At 45.8% G+C, this 23,594-nt stretch overlaps 1 protein-coding gene across 2 annotated transcripts in view; it reads right to left on the bottom strand.

Annotated features, from left to right (window-relative positions):
* Positions 1 to 2,440: 2,440 nt before the first annotated feature.
* Positions 2,441 to 23,594, bottom strand: part of LOC118792726 (inositol-tetrakisphosphate 1-kinase-like) — a 36,798-nt gene continuing 15,644 nt past the window's right edge. For both annotated transcript variants that reach the window (XM_036550632.1, XM_036550633.1), the window contains exons 4-11: positions 17,620 to 17,745; positions 14,157 to 14,274; positions 9,294 to 9,392; positions 9,135 to 9,175; positions 7,748 to 7,913; positions 4,715 to 4,782; positions 4,447 to 4,609; positions 2,441 to 3,115 (exon numbers count right to left, since the gene is read on the bottom strand). In XM_036550632.1, the coding sequence (XP_036406525.1) occupies positions 2,799 to 3,115; positions 4,447 to 4,609; positions 4,715 to 4,782; positions 7,748 to 7,913; positions 9,135 to 9,175; positions 9,294 to 9,392; positions 14,157 to 14,274; positions 17,620 to 17,745 (1,098 nt within the window). In that variant the 3' untranslated portion in view covers positions 2,441 to 2,798. The remainder of the gene's footprint in view (positions 3,116 to 4,446; positions 4,610 to 4,714; positions 4,783 to 7,747; positions 7,914 to 9,134; positions 9,176 to 9,293; positions 9,393 to 14,156; positions 14,275 to 17,619; positions 17,746 to 23,594) is intronic.

Genomic DNA, 23,594 nt, shown 5'->3' on the forward strand with positions numbered 1-23,594 from the left:
CCTGATTCAGACAAGTTCGACTTTTGATTTAAAAAGAAGTTAAAAGTGAACACTAATTCAATAAATGCTGATTACAAATGTCAATACACTTTTTAGATTAATTACCTGCAGATATTATATTGCAGTTTTTGAGAACTCACTGCATTTCTCCAGTGCACTCCCAGTGTGAAGCTGGAAGCCGCTTATAATCTGGGGAATCTGGTGTAACACTGAGGCAGGACAGTTATTGTATGCAGAGCACAGGGTAGCTCAGTGTGTGTGACAACCCCACGGCTCCATTCTGCAACCCTATTGCTTCTCAGTATAAAAAGTAAACCACACCAGCCTGACCATTTCAAGGATCAACCTTGGAAGAGAAGTCACAAAAATGTAGATTTTATTTATCAATTTCTGAAGAATGGATACAAAATAACCTTCACAGATATACATACTGTGTATATATATATGTGTGAAGGTACGGATATATATGTGTTATGATATGTAAACATTCAGGTGTAAGTTGACATCATGTTAACATTGTCAAGGTTAGGCAGATATCAGGGTGGACAGTTTCCCCATCTTATGTACAATGAAGGAGATAACCCACAGAGAACTTGCTGTAAGGAGCTGTCAATCACTCTCAAAAATACCGCCCCTGGGGACACCCCCCACACCCCCTGCCGCTCTCGCACCGCCTCCTACTGGCAGGTTAAGAACAAAGAGCAAGGTGAGGACAGCCACATTTCCATATTTACTTCAATATGACAAAACAAAATTGTTCTTCAGGCCTGTACAGTTATTCTCCCTGTTACCTTAGAATCAATGTCAATATATATCTACTTATTTATATACATACAGTACACACAAGTGTATATATATGTGTTTGACTGCGCATACATTTTACATAGATATGCACATATATAAATTATAGATATTATATATCATATGGATAAATTTCCAGATATTTCAATAAAATACTCACCTCCCTTCTTTGGGGTAAGGAAATTATATGAATTGTAATTTTTTTAAAAATCTCACAGTTTGAAAATTGGGAGCTGCAAACGAAGACTTTTTTTGTTTGTTGTTCGATAGTCAACATGACTGACAGACTCAGAGACAGACAGACACACAGAGCTGGTCCTGCAGGATTCTGGGATTGAATGACACTAATGGGGGGGCTCACAGCAACCGGAAGAGCTTGATGCTAAATGCTAAAGGCTAAAGATTCTTTCTTGTGGGATCTAAGAGAGAGCCGGGCATGCTGACATGTTGGAAAGCTAGACTCTGCAACCCGGGACTTCGGAGGGACAAAGGCATGGTGTGATCATGTATGGCAAACCAAACCTTCTCATTGTTCCTTTCTATTTGTATGATACAGCTGCATGTGGTCCCTAAAAGTAAGAATAATCAAGACAACAGATAACTGTTTAAAAAATACACAAAGGAGGACAATGTAGTTCAGGTCCCTTGTTTGCTGAAACAGTGTTAAATAGCACGACGTGACTAATGATCATTAGTATTAGAATCCAATACTTTTGGAAAGACCACATTAGAAATTTCACAGTGTCATCCAATGAGACTGGAGTATCTAAAAAAGCAGTCAAAGCAGACTGAAGGAAAACATGCAAGGATATTCAGTGCCCAAGACAAGAGAAGATCCATTTACACACCTAAACATTGTGGAAATTCAACTGGAGGAATGTCAGTTTACCTCATGAGTCCCTGTCACCCCATGAAATTAGTTCAGATCACATGTATATTATACTTAGGGCCCAGAGTTTTTCCTGATTTTTAAAGTGGTACTTCCCACCTGTAGCACAAAGAGGGGGGCGGTACAGTCTCTTCTAAAGATGGTTGTTGAGCAATCATCCCATTGCTATACCTTAATCATCTCAATTCATTGAGAGTAATTAAAAGGGAGCATATCACATATTCAGCTCAGTGAAGCAGGTACAGTGATTTACATTTTGCTACTGAATTTGATCATTGTCAGCTGGTTTACTCTTTTTTTCTTTCACGGGTTGACACTGCTGTGTGAATACCTGTCCATATAATGCACACTTCCTGGTAACAACTGGCACCTTATGTGTGAGATTAGGAAATATTTCAGATTGGTCCAGAAATCATCCAAATACATTCCTCTACCTTGCTTTGGCAAAATCTAGCAGTACATCTGGTGTCAACCAAACTGATCAAACATTTAACTGGCAAAAGGTCCAGATGTCCTGTGTCTGACAGGGCACCTTGTGGGAGAAGGGGGAGGGGCCAGAGGAGGAGACACCAAACTTCCACTGGACACAGGAAGACCTCGTTTCCTATTGGTTGGCTCCTCTCTGCGCATGCATGCACATGCTTTCAACCAAAGACTACAGGGCAGCAATGCACTTAGGCCCCTATCATGGAATTTCACCCGAGAATGAGTGGCAGTTTGGACAGACTTCTCACAGACAGCAAAACACAGGCACACACATGGCGGGGGGGTTCGCTGGACTGCAATGCTCCTCCCTGGTGTTTCTGCTCCCTCAGCCTGCCCCTCATATAAATCCATTTCCCTCATTTGCTTGATTCAGTTACTCAAAAAAAGGAAAAAAATTAAAACAGCCATGAGAAAGCATAGCTTAAATCAAATTCCCAAAGTCTGCCGAGTCAGAGGAAACACAAAAAAACCACACGGGAATAAAATCCATAATCTCATCTTCTTCGTTCTCATTTTGATCACCACCATCATCATTGGAAAGTTCGATTCTGATTGTGAATATATTATTAGCTTTTCTTGGTCGGGGGGGGTCACAGAGAGGGGCAGCGTGGTCCGCGAGATGTCACTGCGAGGAGGCCTTGGTGGCGATCGGACACACGCAGTGCTGCTGGAAGTTGGGCGACATGGCGGTGTTGCAGCTGCGCCTCTGGTGGTGCGCCTTTTTGCCATCCTCCCCTTCCACCGTCCAGGCCCCGCCCTCTTTTCCCAGAATTCCGGGGCAGACCCGATCCCCGCCGAGGTGCACTGCGGTTGGGGCGTTCTGCCCCGCCACGCCCTCCTTCTGCTGCCCAGAGGGGGCGCTCTCGGGCGCTGGACCCTGCAGGAGGCTCGTGATGTGGTTAAGCAGGTCAGTGAAGAAGCCCGGGACACCCTCGTAACCTGGAAACAGAGGAAGGCGGTGGGACACAGAGAAATGGAATGATTAGGAACTACTGGGAGGTCTGAGGCATATCTACAGCTACACAAAACTTGAACTGGGTGGCATTGATACTACTTACATTACATTCTACCAATAAAAACAACTGTATTACAACCCTCCGCGTTCCTAGTTTCTTCTGAACAAATTACACATACACAAATTACACACATGGGCAGTGTGACCTAATGGTTAAGGAGCTGGTTCAAATTACAGAGATAGTGTTGTCGTACAATTGAACAAGAGCATGTTGTTATTATGATATTTTTATATTTTGCACGTTATCTTTTTTACTGATTTGCTACATCAGAATTACTGATATGCTAAATGTAAAGCCTCCCTATACAAGAGCATCTGCTAAGCAACACATGTGATGCAGTACTGCTGCACAAAGGGGGGGGGTGAGTGGAGCCAGCCAAGCACGCTGGGTAATTCTTGGAAGGTCATGTGAAGAGGGAGCAGGTTTCCCGTAATGCGAGCGGCAAACACGGGGGGGGTCCCCTAGGGAAAGCCCCGGTTTCCACGGCAACATTCCCGCCCTGCGCGCATGCTCAGTGTGGCCCCGCCCGACCTTTTCCTGGTGACATCATTCCGGAGTGTCCGCGGGGGAGCACCCAGCGAGTCCGCCGCATTCTCCGCGGCCTGGACCCTTCAGCTAGAGCCCACACACGCCCTAGAGCCCGCCATTTCCAAACAACCCTAACAGTCCTTCAATGTCAGGAATATTTACTGCATTATCCACACTCTGCTCAGCCACCAGAAAGCATACTTCTCTGTGACTGATACTTACATAACGTGCAACATTAATTTTTTACCATTACAGAAACCTCTGCGTTTTCCAAAGCTGTGCACTGTATTGGCACAAAAACGATGCACAAAATGTGAGTGCAAGCAGCCGTGAAGAATAAATGGACGGCCACTTTATTTTGTCAGCAGTTGGCTCAGACTGCATAGTACTTCGTTGCTAAATTGGTAGCTTCTCAAAAGTATGACATACTTTGCACACTTTTAAGTAACTCAATACTGACACCTTCTGGGCTCAATACAGACACGGCAAAAAGACACTCTTGTGCATGGGTTGGTGTTGAGAAACACTGCTAGTAACAGAGAAATCTCAGCACTCTGTTTCCTAGATGCATTTTCACAACGTGGACAAACGTACAGAGGTGTCCGTCCACTAATTTCTTGATGACTTCCTCCACCACAGTAGCTACAAAAGCCTGGTCAACTCCCTTTTGATATATTCATGTGTTCCACCATTGCCGCCTAGTGGATGACAGTGGGAAGTACACACCGGGGAATGCATTGATGTCGATGACAGCGTGCTGGCCTGTCTGGTTGCTTATGATGACATCGATGCCGAACAGGGACACGCCCAGTGCCTGACGCAAGGACCTGGAGAGTTCCCGGATGACGTCATCACTTGGTGGCTGGAACACCCCCTCCATGTTGGCCCTCTGTATGGACACACACAGACAGAAATTCTAGCAATAATACTCTCTTACAGACATAAACAAGTGTATGAAAAGTTAACAAAATGTGCAGGGGTTTCTGTTACTTACAGAGGTCAGGTCTGAGGAACACTCTGGCTTGGAGACATTGTGGCTGTTGAAGAAAATTGCTCTTCTGTCTGAAAAACAGAACAGGAGAAGCCACAGTTTACAACTAGGTCTGCCCTCACAAAGATGGTGGAGTGAAACAAGATTTTCTGTGCTTCTGAACCCTTCCACGCTCAAAGAATCTGAGATGGCTGTAGTCCTGTGGCAGTTAAGGGTAAGATGTGCTGCGCTTTCTTAGCATGTGGATGGGAGGAATTCCGGCAGGAAAACCAGCAGGATGCTGCTGGAACTGGCATTTATGAGCCAGCAGGGGGCAGTATACTCTTTAGATCTCTGAACTGAGCAGTGCTGTTGATGCCCCAGCACACTGGTAGACCCAGGATAGAAGCCCTGACCCAGGATGGCCATTAAAGATCCAGTGGTACCCAATGTAAGGGGAGGGGTGTTAGCCTCGGTCGCCTGGTCTAAGTGGATCTCTGTATCAGGAGAGTGATCCACCCAGACTACAGCAGATGTCATACACACTCCTTACTTGTCTCATTTCCCCAGGTCATCACTGTAAATGTTAAATGACTTCTCAGTTGACCAGCCATGTTAAATCCATGTTTTCATTAAAAAAAGTGGTTTGGAATTTTATCAGGATTTGGCACATTTATTTTATTTGAATGTCTTACAATGAAATTATTGCAGATATTCACACCGAGGAAATATTGCTAAAAGGAATATGTTCTCCACATGGCATAGTCCCCACTCATGTTAAATCAGACACAAACAACTCCTTCAACCTCAGGGCCACCAGTTTCTGGTCTTGGTCTCCAAAAGATTCTTGTGGTCAATAAATCTTTAGTATGCAGTGTCATACACACATACTTTCAAAATAATCTTGTTTTTGAGCTCCATATTGGTCTTGTGTTTGGCCATAGACCAATTCTTCAAGTTAAACTTATCCTGGATGCAGTTACTGACCTAATGTTTGACATTGGACATACTGGTCTCCCCTCCACTGCCTCAGCAGACACTCAGGTGAAACATCAGTGGTAGTCCTGCTATGCATGCATTTCTTTACTCTGCCAGTAGATGGCAGCAGTAATCAGCAGTAGCATGTGACAACATCGTGGGTGGATAGGTAGTTTTAATTCCACAACATGAGGTACAGACACCAACAAAATTAAGACCGAGAGGGCTAAAAAAGGAAATCAACTCAGAAGAGAAGAGGAACTCAAGAGATTTTTAAGATGCTGCATACCACATAGCTGACAGTAAATACTTGACTCATGCCTCCTGAGAATTTGGGCTCTGAATACATTTACAGTGACCTCAGGGACTCATGACTTGGACCTCAGGTACTGGTGACAGCCTGGACTTAAAGGTGGAAGAAAACCACACTGGTAAACGCAATTATTAAGTCACTACTAAGTCATGGGGCTCTTGTTCAAGTGACCCATATGAATACACTGGAGCAGCTATTTGTCCAACTGTTGCTAGGAACAACTTATGACAACTAAACCACAGACAGCAGCCTCCCTCTAACCTCTCCCTTCTGGGGATTTCCTAGAACTAAGATTGGTCTTGCGGGAGCTTATCGTGCCAGTCACAAAGCGAAAATCCCCGCCTCCACGTTCTGGTTGACAGTGCTCTGCTGGGCACCGTGCAATCACCTGCAGAGTAGGGCGTGGGTGTAGGAGGTGAGGACAGGGTAAAGGTGAGGGTGTGGGGTGCAGCACTGTGCCACGGGGCACGTCACGGGCGGGGCAGTGAAACACATATCACCCTCATTAGCTCTGTATCGCCAGAGATAAACCTGGACGCTCTCATGGTGTGCTCCGGGGTAAACGATACGTGAGCCAATCAGTGTGGAGGAGGCGTGTCTCGTTTGAAGATAACGACACTGAAAGCTGGGCGCGACCACATGCCCTCCCGGGTCAGAGCTGGGGCCGTGCTGGATCTTATCTCGACCTGATGCAAGGAGCTCTTTCGCAATTGTTCACGCAAGGCTTCGCGCCGGTCCCACACCCTCCTGCGGATTCCGCGAGTCTATGCTGAACCTCAACCACGAGGCCATCTACCTGTGGAGCAGGCGACTAGAGTTCTGAATGAATCCCTTGGCATCACTGCACCGAGAAACTGGAGACTGATACAAAAATCCTGTGACTCCCATTACATTGCATAACAGTTGTTAAGAGTCCGTTCTTATCTGGAAAGATCTACAAGGTTTACAATTTGTATGCTATCCATTTATACACCTGGATATTTACTAAAGCAATTCAGGTTAAGTACCAAAGTGCACAACAGCTGTGCCCCACTAAGGAACTGAACTGGCAACCTCTGAGTTACAAACCTTGCTCTTTGCCGCTACAACAGCTGTTTGGAGGATATGAGGGAGACACTGTACATGAGCTGAGCCCATTGTGGCAACCACACAGTCAAGCATGCACATGCTGGTCTCAATCTCACGCAAAGGGAAGCAGTACGATATGCTGTTCAAGACACGCAAGTATACCCTGCAGCACTCTACAGTGGTGGGTTGGGACCATGAGACGCACTGGTTGTAAGGCAGGACTCTCATTTGCTGCGGAAGGGAGGGAGAGGGGTTAAAGAGACACAGACAGGGATGGGCCATGCCGGTTCAGGACAACTGCAAGGCCTGTTGGCTTTCATTGTGTCTTTGGCTCACACTGTTTAACTTCAGAAACCTCTGAGACAGGAAGTCAAATCACCTGGCACTTTTGGTGAAAATTAATTGCTGACTGCAAGGTAACTAAGAGAAGATTTGCTAAACCCTACACAATGAAGAAGACCAATGGCACAGTCCCTGGCAGTAACATAGAGAAAAAGATGGCTGCTGCTTGGTACAGACAGAGGAAGTAACACAGAGAAAGAGATGGTTGCTGATTAGCACAGACACGGGAAGTAACACAGAGAAAGAGGTGGTTGCTGATCGGCCCAGACACAGGAAGTAAAACAGGAAGAGATGGCTGCAGAGAGGTGTGTGGGAAGAGATGCAGATGTATGAATGGGAAGGCCGGGGTTCCTCACCGGCTGGTCCAGAGGGGAAGTTCCTGAGTGAGGGCCGCTCCACCACGGTGTAGGACTCCCCCACCACGAACACCTTGTACAGCATCGCATTGTGGTTGATGAAGCTCTGGACCACACACGGCGGCCTGATGTCTTTCAGGTCCTCCTCACTGAAGATCAGCGCCATCTAGGGGGTGGTGGTGGTGGGGGGTTATAAGGAGGGCATCCACTCATCCAATCATCTACTCCTCTACCTGCTATCCTCCCTCAACTATTGAGTACATGGACATCTCCTAACCTCAACTCACCAGGGTTGGAACAATATTTGATTTTTTGAACTGCGGTGAATGGTTGGCCCACTAGATTCATTCCTCTGGTGTAGCCACTGTTCACAATTGCACCCAATCAGAAAGAAAAAAAATATTATCCACCCATATTATCCATATATACATTCATCCACCCATCAGAAGTGACTGTGATAGCTGATGGCCATGTTCTGGAATCACAGTATTGGGAGTGCTCTACTAAGGATTCAACACATTGCCACAGCGGTTCAGGCGGAGTTCAGGGGTCAAGCCTGTGCGCACCAAGTCAATTAGGCACATCAAGTCCCCTCAATGCCCCTTGCATGATCTGATCTATCAGTGCAAGGTATGTCCAAACAAACACTTCCCTAGTAGTTTCATTTAATCATAGCACCGTTCCTAGTGACAGGAACATCACACTTTTGTTCATACACTCACATGTCAAGCCTCGGCAATGTTTCTGACTCATGGCGTGAATCCCTTCGCAGTGAGAACAACACGCTGGATGCTTGAGTCAGGCCTTACTTCCTGTTCCTTCTGCTCTGACAGCTTCCTGTCAGTCCTTACGTGATTGGAACACTTCCTGGGTTTTAGACCACTAACCAAGTGATTGTGACAGTTCAGTTTTATTTTAATTTAAACAGTTTTATCAGCTTTCGTATTTTTATAAATCTTGTGTTCCAGTTACTCACTGCTGTGATGTCCCTCAGCTAACCGTTTATGCGTGGCAGATGCTTATTTTGTTAGCATTGTTTGAAATCATTTTCAATTCATGGCTATTTACATATACAGCAGCACTTAAGTCTTGATAGATAATTCACTTGTGATGGCTTGAATAGTGACGCTGCTACCACCAGTTGAAGGTCTAAGAGTGTCTTTGTAAGAAATGCATGATAAGTACAAAAGGAACAAATCAATCACAGTGTTTAATGATAGCACAGCCTCTGATAAGAAATCATTCATCACATCTATGCCCCTGCATTTTGAATTGATTGATGGGACGTGTCTGAAGATAACTCGTGGCCTCTTTTATACAGCTTGAGCAGTGCCCCTCCCCCTCCGACACCCTTTCCACCCCCCACCCTCCTCGGTCCCAATCTTACCTCATGGGAGTTGGTGCCATGCGCTACTCTGGTTTTGCAAACTGCGGAGGGAGACAGAAGGAGACAAAAAGCATGAGAGCACTGCTGACCCAGGATCAGCCCTGACCCCAATTGGTGTGTGAAAACTGAGCTGGGGCTGATCCAGCATCAGCGACTCACTGAAGGGGAAAGTGATCCCGTGCTTCTCGAGCTGCCCCAGGGTGTCGGGCCCGTACTCGCTGGTCAGCACCATGAAGGGAGGGGAGCAGATCCTGTCGTCTGAAGAGGAGAGTGAGGGAGGGAGAGAGGCAGCCAGTCAGCATCGACTCCTGGCTGTGACCTGTCAGAAACGCTAACCTATCTCTGACCATGTGGGCCAGTTCACAATACGAGCACCCGCTAGGTTGGCTGCGCTAAAATGCGTGCTGCAGTCCATCCGAGTACAGTTTTCACCGCAATCTGGCAACACTCTGCCAAATCTGGCACGTAGTCCAACAGGATCTACCTGCTGAGAGACCTCAGTCAAGAAGTTCCACATCATTTCTCTCTTTTCACACAGGAATGTACAGGGATCAGATTTCTAACCCAAACGAAGGCAAACATCCAGCACTGGTGGCATTGGTCTTAAAAACGAGGGGAAAAACATTTCATCCTTCAGCACTTCGGTATCCTGCTCCAGCCTGTGTGGCCAGCTCACTGACTGATATACGAGGCCACGCTAGATTTTACTGGCCAGGGTTCAGGACAGGTCATAGGCAGTTCATTTCACTGTGCGCCTAATTTCACATGAATGTGTTCGCTTCACGTATCAAAACTTCACGAAAGCACGGAAATATCAGAACCCTTCAGCATGGAGATGGCCTCAGCCTGCAGTACAGCATTCTTTGGGCAGCGCTGCCCATTTGGACTATTGGACTGTTCATCATTCTCCTGGTTTGTCTCTGCTTGCTTTTTATCCTTGAGTTAGAAAGTGGCAGTGCAAATGGAAACTACGCAACACCATTCTTTTTTTTCTGGCAAGCTGTCAAGTGCTGTAATGTAATTTGATAAACCACCCAGCAATCTGCCACCAACCAACTTCCACGAATGTGGCGATTAAAGGGAACAAGGAAAACATTTGAAAAGGGGAGTGTTAATTGGCACAAACCAATAACATGGCCCTTACAGGACAAATTTGGAAATGCATGGTTTTCACAAATGGTGTTCTGGCAAACTGAACACTTTCCCTGGGTTTCCATTACTCACAGATCAGCCCTGGGGTCCTTTCCAATGAACAATTCTACTGTTCTAAAATACCGAACTATTTTAATACATAGAATACCTTCACCTTCTATGGTCGGTTTAAATCAATGCCCCATTTTTAAAAATTAAACTTCATTGTGCTGTTACAGTTCATTGTGGGGAGTTCCTTCAGATTAGACAAGAAAAGTTCTGTTGATCCAGTGCATAAATCCTCAATCCCCCATATCCTTCAAGAGGATTAAATTCCTATTAAATAAAAAGGATTTATCTTTAATCACAATCAAGAATCGCACAATTATGTATGTGACGTTTTTAAATCTTTAACAGAGCACACTTTGATAAAGAAGTTTACCACTGAGCAGTATTAAATAAATTAATTAAAATGACTTAATTTAAAATATTAAATTAAGTAAAACATTCACTTGTAATACTAATTATGTAGACCGACTAGTACATACAAAATTATAATCGCAAATTTATATTTATGTCACGTGTGAGATGTGAAACATTTAATTACTGGCCAATTTCTCTTGCTAATAGGGAGTTTCAAGTCACTTATTCTAGACACTGTCCAGTACAGTTTATTTTCCAAACATCCACCGACCCACTTTGAGCCTTCTGCCGGCATCAAGAAACCAGTACTTAACGCTGGCAATGCTGAAATGACTGGCGGTGAAACCTTGAGTTTATGTGCGGATTTTCTCTTCCCTGCATATCTAAAGCCCTTCATATAAACCAATTAAAATGATTATACTAAAGTTCCATCCGAACGATTCCAGAAATTCTTCCTGTATTTATGGACATCGTTCTTTGAAGGAGTGATGATTACACAATGGCTGGGAACAGGTATTTGGCCATTTAAAGACTGACTCCAGCTGCCATAAATATAGCTAATGGGGGGTTTCTTATAAACAGTGGAAGGAAGATTTTACACACAAACACTCACACACACACACACATGCCCGCTCACACACAAATGTATACACACACACACACACACACACGCACACACGCGCACACACATACTGTACATACACACACGCACACACGCGCACACACACACACACACACACACACACACACACACACACACACACCCCCAGAAAATCATCTCTTCATACTCTGTTCTGGCACGGGCAGATTACACTACATTAAATAATATCATGTAAATAACTTGGTGATGGCATAAACATTCATACTGTTAATATTAATAATAGTCATAAAGTTCACATACATGAAGTACCCTGGCAATAAAGTTTTGTCACCGATATCCTGGGGAACACAAAAAGATTTAATATGACACTAAAACTATGTCTGCAACATGTACGGGTCACAATCTTAACACTAGGTGGGCAATAACAAGGCAAAATACAAATACTTCAATCAATCATGTCTGAAAAATGGGAGTGGTTTTCATTTTAACTTCTAAATTTAATTTAAAGAAATTCCAAGGGTGCTACACCAAAATGGGTCAGTTTTCATATAGAATAACTGAGATCATCAGCCAACATCAGCCAGTCACAGTGCTCAAAATGACACACAATGCTACACAATGATAGGCACCACCTATTTTTCATTATTTCTAGCATGCTACACACTACAGTACCAGCTGCCTATTGCTACCTTTTTAAATCACAGTTTGTAGATGTCTTTCAATGGTTGCATCACATGACTTAAACTCAGAAAAGCCATTACTAATCCAGGTTCTTTGCAGAAAATAACACATTGTATTACATGGTAGCCAAAACATTCATATGCAGGGAGCAGACAAATGGGTGTTTCCACCACTTGGGGTTTCACGAGGTCACAGTGAGAAAGTAAATGGTTACCTGCTGCACAAACACATGGAGTGTAAGGTGATACAGAACATTTCTAATTGACGGATTAAACCAAGCACATAATTACTCAACAGGTTCTATCCAGGTGTCTGTTTCTGCCTTTCACCCTGACCTGAAGAAGACAATCAGCGTTGAAATGCGTGTTTGTCCACTTGTTAGTAACTTTTTTTGGATAATGTATACTACAATACATGGCAGGACCATTTCATTTTTTTTTATCTTCATGCAAATCATGATTTCACATTCTAATATTTGATTTCAGCATAGTATCACTGAAACAATGAAGCATGAGTGAGGCACCTCTGGTATGGCCCTTTTTCACATTCAGTAGGTACAACACTGAAGGACCCATATTGGTGTTCTGGTACCAATGGCTGCCGGTAAAAACTGAGGTCAAGCAGCCAATGTGAGCTTTGCGCTGCTACCCTACTGCCAGCATTTTTAGTGTGAGAGTGGCTTTCACACTTTTACTGTGATCAGGGTCAGCATGACTGGTGATTTGACAGCATGTTTGGGTCCTTTTGGCGGGGTCACCAAGGGATGAAATCTGTTTGTGCCTGAAACCCCAAGCAGGAGGCTCGGTGGCACAGAACACGGACTGAATTCAAATGTAACACAATTCAACCACATCTCTCAAGATAGGATGCTGAATGCTCACAGATAACTCTCCTTGCTTTAATGCATACTACATACTTAGTACATAAACTCAAAATTAAATAACTTGTGCAAAGCTGCAGAATAACACAGAACGTCACATAGAGGTATAAATCTACGGTGCCGGACTCAAAATGTCTAAATCTAAAAAAGTATTATCTAATAACGAACAATATAGCAACACATTTCAGAGGGCTTCACCATATTTAAACAAACCTGTTCAGCAAATTCAATTATTTGTCCTTTATTTAAAATATTAAAAGTGATAACCTGCAGTGCTCAGGTTATCAGTTTATTAGTATCTGAGAAGGTTAATGGTGCCTGTTTGCTGCTGTTTCAGAGCTTATCTGTATTCTCCCAGCATGCCTTGCTGTATCTGTTGACATGGTAAGGGCTGGTTGCCTGGCAAGAAACCCACACTCACCCTTTCGGTATTCTAAACAAAATAATCTCTCGCTGTGTGGGCGGCAGCCAAGACCAGCTACTCAACGCCGTTTTCGTCAGATCTGATCTACTGCTATTCCGCTATTTAGGAAAGGCGGATTAGCACGTTGGCCATGCGCTATCACTGACAAATAAGGAAGCGCCTTTCCACACACCTGACAAATTATTACCATAACGAAACATGACGCAACCAAACAAGGCTCATTTTTACCTTAAAAAGGGCGACACTTTTTGAGGACACAGCCAGTTTTGTCAACAGCAAAGTCCCTATACTGACGCGAGCTAAGCTTGCGGGACATAGAACAACAGCTGAAACATTACGGCACCAGATGATTTAAAAAACATCGCAGAGGTCCGATGCTGGCTGATCCTGCCCTTGTCCGTGAGAGAGGTATGCCTGACACACAAAAGAGACACTCCACTCCGCAGTTTTCCCAAGCGTGCTTTTAAACCCCATAAGCCTCGCACTTCCCCCCAGTGAAAAGCCCCTGTTCTTTGCCTCCTCTGGATAACAAAGGGGAGCCCGGGGCCCGAAACCGAGCCGGGTGACATCACTGGCCGTGGGACCCCTGAGCCCTGGAGAGGGGGCAGCTTTGCCAGGACAAAAGAGCAGGAAGCTGGCTTCCTTTGCCGCTATCCCAGAATGCACCTCGTGTGTGAAGCATGGTGCTGCTTTCAGTCACGTGTCTCCCAACCAGTTTCAACGTTTCTGTCACTGCAAATGTTTGCTAAGAGGAACAAATGAAGTGTCTCTGGCGAGAGAACGAAGGTTACAGAAATGTGATGTGTGATGAGGCGTGGATGGACAGGGGTGTGGGAGGGGGTGGAGGGCAGGGGATGGGACAGGGTGGGGTCATGTCCAAACCTTGCATGCAGCGCTCTATCCTGTGGATCAGCTGGTAGGACTTGCAGCGATCCAGGAGGGTCCGGATGGCAGGAAGGGGGTCCAGCACGATGGTCTCTGGGTGAGCCTCAATGTAGTCCTGAAATGAGTCCCAAAAAAGAACACCGCCATGAGGTCAGAACTGGGGCAAAGACTCTTCGCACTACCCAAAATATGGGTATAGCTGACACCAATGTGACACTTCCCAGACATCGTCGCAACCCAGGTGACATCACTGCTACCAGGAAGAACGAGGAGTTGAGAAGTAAGCATACACAAAACAGACACGGTGTTAACGCTGTGTTTCACTGCTGCATGATTGAAATGTCCTAGGAAGAGATGCAGAAAATCTTGTTAATTTCTGTGAGAGAGCAGCAGTGTCCTCCAGCTTTTAAACGAACTCGCTTTCTTTAAACAAACCATTACAGTGAAGATTTGTCTCCTCGTTATAGATTCTTTGCTGATGCAATGCTGCATTACCAGGCTAGATTCTTGACATAAAAGGTAGGAGGAAGACGATCTACTGTTTTAAAAATACGAAATGATGTCACATTATGAGGCTCCCCTTTAATACTCTATACATGTAATTTGACCTTGAAATAAGGGCACTCCAGGTATCTCAAGGAATCTCAGTTACAGCTCTGGGCCTGTTATTTGCTCTTCCTGGTAGAAATGCTTCCCGGTTTCCAGAGCAGGGCCTCTATGGACATCACCCTGCTGTGCCCCCAGGTGACCAGGTGCTGCGGCCTTCTGGTTCACCCTGCAGCATCTAAGCAAGTGAGTGCCAGTGCCTGTGGCCATGACAGGTGACATTACGTCACTCAGACTGCATGAATGCCAGCACGTGCCCCTGTCACCTGATACAGTCACCTGCTGATCTGCTCACACTGCCTTTTGTGCACACTCACGCACACACACACAAACAAACACACACACACACAATAACACACTAAAACACTGATATTCACTCAAATATGAATGAATCACTCAAATGACTGAAACATATACTGTACATGGTTACATACACATACATATGTTACTTATGTGAACACACTTGGTTACACACTCATGCATATAGATGTGCCCCCTCTCTCCTTTTCCAAAATACAATCACCCATTTGTCCCACTACTCTTGTCAAAACTTTGAGGCAATGTGATGGACATGAAATCAGTGAAGAGTAACTACAACAGCCACTGGAAAAGGAAGCTATAAACACAGCCTCAGCAGCAGGCAGGGGCAGCAGTGTGGCATAGTGGTAAAGCACAGGGCTCATAACCCAAAGGTTGCTGCTTTGATTCTGAAATGTGCCAAGCTGCGGTTGGCCAAGGTGGTTGGGCAAGGTACTTAACCTGCCTCAGTAAATATCCAGCTATGTAACTGTACTTCATGTAAAAATGGTATAAAATTGTATCTGAATTGTTGCTCTGTATTAGAGCATCTGCTTAGCAAAAATGTAATGTCATTTAACAATAATGCGTCATTTGTTTAGCAGTGTAGCACTAAGAAGCAAGACACCCTGTGTAAACTTGACACAGTAGCAGGACATGGAATAAAAAGAACATGATGTGTCTGCATGGTGTTCTGTTCAGGTAATGAGAGCCCTGTCCAAACCGAACGTGAGCGACCAGAGGATTAATTTACATTAAATCTACTGGTCTGAAGTGCAATAAACAGTTTTTATGCCACTGGGAAACAAGAATGTGTATGGTTAAAAAAATGAAACTTGTCATTTCTATCCTTGACAGCACTGTGCACACAGTGGCAAGTCCTGTGGGAGGATAACAGAGAGAGCCACATACACACAGACACACACACATACACACACACAAGTACGCATACACACTAAACAGCTACACCAGAGAGACAGACAGAGAGGCGCACAGAGAGAACCGCATACACACAGACACACGCACACAAGTACGCATACACACTAAACAGCTACACCAGAGAGACAGACAGAGAGGTGCACAGACACACACACAGAGAGAGAGAGAGAGATGCACAGACACACACACACACACACACACACACACACACACACACACAAGCGCACACACACACACACACACACACACACAAGCACACACAAGCACACACAAGCACACACACACACTGAATAGCTGATTCAGGGAAACAGACGGGGAGAGGCACAGCTGTGCACACACAACCGCGCCCAAACACACCCAGCCGAAATCACAAAGGTGGGACGCGCTGGCTGAAGAAAGCGGAGATACACTTAACGCACTCTCGAGCACAGAAAAGGCTAATCACGGCGCGTTTACACAACCGTCGCCAAAAGGAGGAAGCACACTGTGTGTGCATATTCGCCTGAACCTTTCCTGCATTTTTAATTTCTCTTTCCCTGGCGTCCGCTCGCCCTCCGCCGGTCTCCCACGTCTACGACACCTCCGGTGGTGACACGAGCGTCGTCACCACCGTGGGAGGAATTCGCCTCAGGAGAGACAATCTCATTTGTGCGCGGCGTATTGCTGCGTTTCCCACTACCTACTGTTGCCATGGCCACCACGGACACATCTGTCTGAGTAACGTGTCTGTGGTCGCACGGAGCTAGCCAGCTGCCTTCCTGCAGTGCAAATGAGTGGGAGCATCTTTAGATTTGGAGTGCTCGAAAAAGGAGGGACAGACAAGGAATGTTAATTAGCTAGGGCTGTGTGAAGGTGCCATGTGCAAAATTGTTATCTTTACGCAGTGTGTATGGTGCCAGTAAGTCACTAGAAAACTCAGAGCCACTTACAGGAGTTCAGGAAATGCAAATCCGGGTTGCCCACCTTTCTAACAAACTCCTTTGTCCGCTTTGTGTGTTCTAACGCGTGCCGGCTATTGTGTTTATCTCCAGATCTCGCAAAACTCCACTGAAATGAAGCTGATACTGCTGACAATCAGCAAAACAAAGGAGCCCTGTTCCAGAATGGAAGTGGGCCAGGGGTATGTATCGGAACAAATTAATCATCCAATAAAAACAGGAGGACAGGACGGTGCTGTGCGACCACCAATCAGAAAACTCCAGGAAAATTCCAGCAAAGGTAGTGTGCTCTGGCATGATTAACATGGCTTAACCTGCTGTCTCAAAGCTGTACTACATTACCCATATAAATTACCCAGACAAATGCAATCACACACATAACAAGGCACTTCTTACAGTATGTTAACCCCACTGCTTAAATCACTCATGTGCCATGTGAACTCTGAGCCAACAGACTGGAAAAAGCACAAACTGTCCAATCCTCTTGATCCCTTTTTTTCAGGTCAGTACCAATACCAAGCAGGCATTCAAAGAAGAGTGACCTCGCCTTATGCAAGAAACTCCATCCTTCACCGGGGCCCTGCTCCTTACATGTGCCACCCCCAGTGGAGCTGTGGAATAATGGCTGAACGTTTTCTGCATTCAGCGACAGACGGGCGTGCCGCCCGCATTGCGCTCACCTGCACGCGCTGAACCAGCAGCAGGGCCTGCGTGTCGTTCTGGTCCGCCTCCAGGATGAGGTCCGTCAGCTTGTGGATGACGGCGTCCAGCGGACCCTGCTCCTCCAGCGGCTGGCTGAGGTCCAGCTGGGGGTGAGCAGAAGGGGTCAAAGGTCAGCAACAGCACAAGCCGAGCCCACGCACCGCTGCATCATAAAAGTGCACACACTCGCATACCCAAGCACAACACAGCGACAAAAACGGCACCCGCACGCTCATTAACTCTCTAGGGCCCAAATAACACAGCTAGAGACACACACACATATAAAAGGAGGACAGTGAGGGGTTCAGCGGATCTCTGGGCGGATGATTGCTCCCCATGGATGGTGCTATGCAGATGGCTGATTATGGGGTCTGTCAGTGAGACACACAGGAAGTGGGTCACCACAGCTCCATGCAGACCCTCCCCGAGAGGAACCCCTCTGAACCCAGAGTCACTGCCTGAGAGAAGAGGATGTGGCCCTATATGAGAGTGCTGACTCTGTGAGCATATGGGTGTGTGTGTGAGCATGTGTGTCTGCGTGTGCGCACGTGTGTGTGTTTGTGCGTGAGCACATGTGGGTTTGTGTGTGGGCACGTGTGTGAGCATGTGTATGTGTGTATGTGTATATATGTTTGTGTGTGTATGTGTGTTTCTCAGGTGCATGTCTGCACGTGTTTAAATCGCTGCACTCTTTTTTTGTTACTGTCTGTGACACTGTGCATCTGTTGGCATCTGCATTGCATTCTGGGTGTGTGTATGTGTGTGTGTGTGTGTGGGGGGGGGGGGTGTTTGTGAGGGGGTGGGCTGACAGACAGCCAGCGCACTTCTTCCAGGCATTATGAGAGCGCTCTCAGCGAGAGGAGAGGGGGAGAGATGGCAGCCGAGGGGATAATGAAGAGCCATCTGGAGATGCACAAAGCAAAGCTAACAACAGGGTTTCTAGGAAAGGAGAACAAACTGCTTCCGACTCCAGCGTAATGAGCAGGGTTTGAACGGACAGGAATGCGGTTCCACGGCTGCAGTAAAAAACCAGAGAGGCTGAGCTCAGCTCCAATAACTGGGCAAACTCCACTCTGCGGATTAGGCTGTTACAGTTAGGGGAACTGCCTTCAACTACATAAAGGAACCTTTGCAACGACCAGAAAGCATTAACTGCAATGCAAATGACATAAAATGTTCTAATAAAACCAGCAATGAAAGGAAGCTAGTGATGGTGCCTGTCACACCCGCTCCCAGTCAGCCAGCTCAGCCACGCCGAGTTCAACCCACTCAGCCAGACCAGCCAGGCCCAGTTCAGCCTGGCTCAACCACTCAAGCACACCTGTAACCCATTCATCAATCAAGCCCTGGCTACTTAAGGACTAAGTTCAGTTGCTTCATTGTGAGGTATTGTTCCTGCAACACTACTGAGCCTGCTCTCTGTTGCTCTCTTGTGAGTTTCCTGTGTTTTGACCCTTTGCCTGTTCTTTGGACCTTGCTAGTGTTTTTTGGATTTGGATTTGGATTTTCGTATTGCTGCTTCCCGGTGCAGACCTGTTTTGTCGCAGACCACGACTTTGGATTCTGTTATTAAAGACCATTCACCGCACTTGGATCCCAGTCTGTTTCATTACAGTGCCACTTGCTATGGTGTTCAATTGCAAGCTGTAAACTGTAACCAACGCATTTGTCACATACCTTACCAATGCATTATTCTTATCCTTTAACTAAAAACATCTGGGAGTCCAGACACTTCAATCCAAGTTTAATATATGAGAACAGGATGTAAAGTAACCTGGATGTGCGGATGTGGGTTTTAAGTGGACCCTGCTGTATGTTACATAGGCGCATTACATTATTTGTGAAATAATCACAACAAATACTGAAATAATGATTAAATTGTTCATCATCAGAAAATACAAGTAAGGAACTGAAGTCACGCCACTGAGGAAACTTTTGGTGGAACCGGCAAGCAGCTGGCTTTGCTGTGGCTCTTGGCGTTGACTTCCACACATATCAGACTTATCACGAAGCAAGCTAGAATCAAACAGGAATGGGAAACATATGCTGTGCAGCATGACAAGGTGAGAATGCACAACCTTGGTATTAATTTGAGAATCCTCACCCCGATGATATACAACCCCAGAGGCAGCTAAATGCACGAGAAAGGTGGAGCCCAGTTTTGCCAACATCTTGGTACCCAAAGGTGCCTCCATGAACACCACGGAGAACCATTACGAATCATAAAATCTCAAGAGCAACATCTTCCAGCTCTCATCTGCTGGAGTTGCTGGAAAAACTGTTGCTCTGGGAAACTAGTCTTCTCTTGTGTTGTTTAAAGGGTAACTGTTCATCTGTCTGAGCTCTCTCTCCCTACAGCCCTGGAAGCAGATATAAGGACTGCATTAGGACAGGTGTGTGTGTGTTTGTGCGTGTGTGTGCGTGCGTGCGTGTGTCTGTACATCTGCCTGTTAGACACACTGCACATGCGCCTCTGTGTGTGTGTGTGTGTGTGTGCCTGTCTACACGTCTGTCCACTGCACACTGTCCACCGTACAAGAGTCTGTTTCAGTAGCAGAGTTTCAGAGTGGGAGGAGTGTAGGTGTTCCAACTAGAGCACATCTTCCCTCAGGAGCTTGTTATCTTAAATGCTTAATGCTATCCCCTAACACTCCTGAACTCCATTCCTCCCCCTCCTCTCCTCTCTCCTTGACATTCGCTCACCGTTTCGCCTTTTATTTTAACCTATTTCAGAGCTCTTCTTTTTTCTCCTGACAGACAGTTGCCCTGCCTGCTCTCAGCGCTTGAAGGAACCCTTTAAAAGAGCTGTCAGTCTTTCTCCCCCACTCCCCCTTGGTGGGATATCTGACCAGCAACACTCAGTCAGTGCTCTGCTGATGCTAATTATGCACTCACCCCGTAAGGACTGTAATCGCGCGACCAATGACATGAGTGAGTAATTACACAGGAACAAGATGGGGTGACTGCGCTCATATTTGTGTAGCTAGACTGCGATAAGAAGACCTTTCCATAAAAAGCGACCCACACCTGAGGTAGCCCCGCCCCCCAGGCCTTGTACAGTTCCCCCCCAAGGCACAGAAACCTCGCATCCCTCTGACACGACGGCGCACAGACACGGATAACCGCTTCGAACGCCCCGGCGAGCCGACGCGGTGAGGAAAAGGAAGCGAGAAATGGCTGCCTCCTTTGGTGTTGTTGCACAGGCGACCCCTGCCAGAGAGATGCAGCTGTGAATCTGGGCAGTCCACAGCCTGCACAGTCTAACACTGCTACACACATTCATCAGCATTTTGGAAAGGGGAACTGGAAGGACACTTTTGTAGCCTACACAGCGCCAAACATCACAAAGACTCACAAATTAATCTGCCAAATTATTGTTTCATTTTTACTCTGGTGGAGAACACTGGCTGCACCGTGGCATTGTAGATCACACAGTTTTAGCAATTATTGCACTCAAAACAACCAATGCAAATCATATTATTATATTCTATTTTACTTAATGAAAGACTACCTAAAAACTATGCACAACCAAACAGATTTTGTTTCATGTTTGAAACATTTAGCCAAGGATATTTCTCAGTTAAGTATGGGGAGAAATGTTTACACCACTAATGTCAATTTTATTCCTTTATTGGGAACTCCACTTTTAAGAATCAATCACTTACAAGAATGAAGTCTTCCTGAATGGATGTGATTTGTATATGTGGAGTGCAGCATATTGCAGCTCTTTGGATCTTGAGTGACCGCAGTGTATTAGGGCCTTGGTTTAACGTCTCATTTAGAGAGTAGCATCTTGATCAGCACAGTGCTCCATCCTTGCACTGGGGCATTGAATTCACTTGGTCCAAAGAGAAGGGTGCCCCCTAATGGCCCACCAATACCAGAAGACCTCCCCTTCCAAGTATAAACCAAGGTCAACTCCACTTACATCTTAGTTGTTCAGCATGTTAATGCTCCAAGTGGAATGGCTGTCATGGCGGCCAGCCCCGCCCCTGCTCCAAACTCCACCCATATACCATGCCTATCAATGGTGCAAGCAGCCCTTGGGCACAGGACACAGCTCTTTGAACAATTCGAGACCCGCCCACAAATTCCCAAACCACTTCCTATCTGACTGTGGCTGAAGCTGCACCTGATCTTGTTCAAATCAGAATGATTTAAAGTAAACAGGAGTGTTACCATGGAAACCATTAAGCAATGAAAGGCATCAGCCATTGACAGGCGGTGCTTATCAAAACTGAAGTTTTCTGAATAATGACAAGCACGTCCAGGACTATTACCAATATAAAGGGAGCTTCTCTGCCTCCCCTATATGTAGACCACTGACTGCCACTGCACTGCAGCTTAAAGTACTACATTGTATATTGCAATATTCTGTGAAAAGTATTACAGAACATACACCTAAAACTGGATACTCTGGCATGTGCTGGAGTATTAAATAGTTTTGTTTGCTGTGATTGGCTGGCTGTTTCACATAAAGGCAGTAGACTTTTCCAAGTGGAAAACAGTAGATTCATACTTAAGGGGCTCTAAAGAAGCTTGCACAGACCTGCCAACATTCCAAAATCTTCTGGAGTACCAACTCTGCCCCCTGACCCTAGGAAGAGACACGCCCCCCCCCCCCCCCATGCAAACAGAGAGCTTTGTTCAATCCACCACCCACCCACGTTTGTGATTATGACACAAAGCCAAGCTAAGCAAAAGCAATCACATCCAATCCATACCAATCCAATCACACCAGCATCAAACAGCCTTGTTAAATAAGAAAGCAGGTTCTGAAAAAACTCATAGATGGAGTCCAGCAAATGATTCTGCTTAACAGAAAGCTATAAAGTGACAGAAAGCAAAGCTATGAACAGTCTCACTTAATTTGCCTCTCTGATTTTCTCGTATGTTGTCATACCTCCGTACTGTGACCTAAAAGTGTGTATCTGGTATGCAAAATGCTTACACGTTGACAGGTCTGTTTGTCTGGATGTGCACAGATTCCCCTTGGATGCTGGAATTTCCTATTCCACTCAGGAAAGAGTCCCAAAATCCAGTTTCTTTACCCCCTCCATACCAGTGGAGTACCCAGCCTTGTAGGGGGGCGCTCTCTCTCTGCCCATCCTGACAACTGGTTTATGCCTACCGCCACCTTGTAAAGGCAGTGCGTCCGGGCCAAGGCCAGCTTACTGGAATTGCCAGGAGGGATCCTGGCTGCCGTGAGCTGCAGGAAACCAGTTTGGTACAGAGTGAAAACACAAAACTGAGAGGGAAAAACACACACAGAAGAGGGCAGCACAAGCGCTGTCCGAATGCAACCTCTGCTTTGTTTATGAAGTGTTAAATAGTGATAACACGGTACGTTCCAGATGTTTATATCAGTGTGGCCTGGTGTTTAAAGCTCTGGAGAGTTGCGAGTTTGATTCTAAGATGGGGTGCTACCACGACACCCTTGAACAAGTTACTAACTGCTAACTGCTTCGCTAAATATTTAACAGTAAAAGTGGATAATACATGTAAATTGTATATTATTAATTCTGTAAAAAATGAAAACTATGTAAACCCCCCTGGCATTAGCCAAGCTAATAAATAAATAGTACAATAACACATAGTACAAAAAATGCATATTTAAATATACTTGAGTCTCCGTGCTTGACTGTCAAGGATGTTGTCTTTCTTTTTTCTGGCTTTGGCAGGTTGAAAGTCCTCGGCGAATGTTTCGAATGTGCTGCAGAGAGAACGACTGCGGCCAGGGACGAACAGCACTGCGGGACACGATGTTCTGTGACAACTGGGCCGCGGGGCTCGGCGGTGCGCGGACGCCAAACTCGGGCCTTCTGGAAATGAGCTTCCAGTCAGCTGGACCCTGGCTTGAGGCAACATCAGATAATCTAGGAAAACATTCCAGCAGGGAAATGCATGGCCCCCGTGCATTCAATTACATAACATCCCTCATCTCCAGAAACGC

Source organism: Megalops cyprinoides, chromosome 17, assembly GCF_013368585.1.
Source record: "Megalops cyprinoides isolate fMegCyp1 chromosome 17, fMegCyp1.pri, whole genome shotgun sequence".
Lineage (NCBI taxonomy): Eukaryota > Metazoa > Chordata > Actinopteri > Elopiformes > Megalopidae > Megalops > Megalops cyprinoides.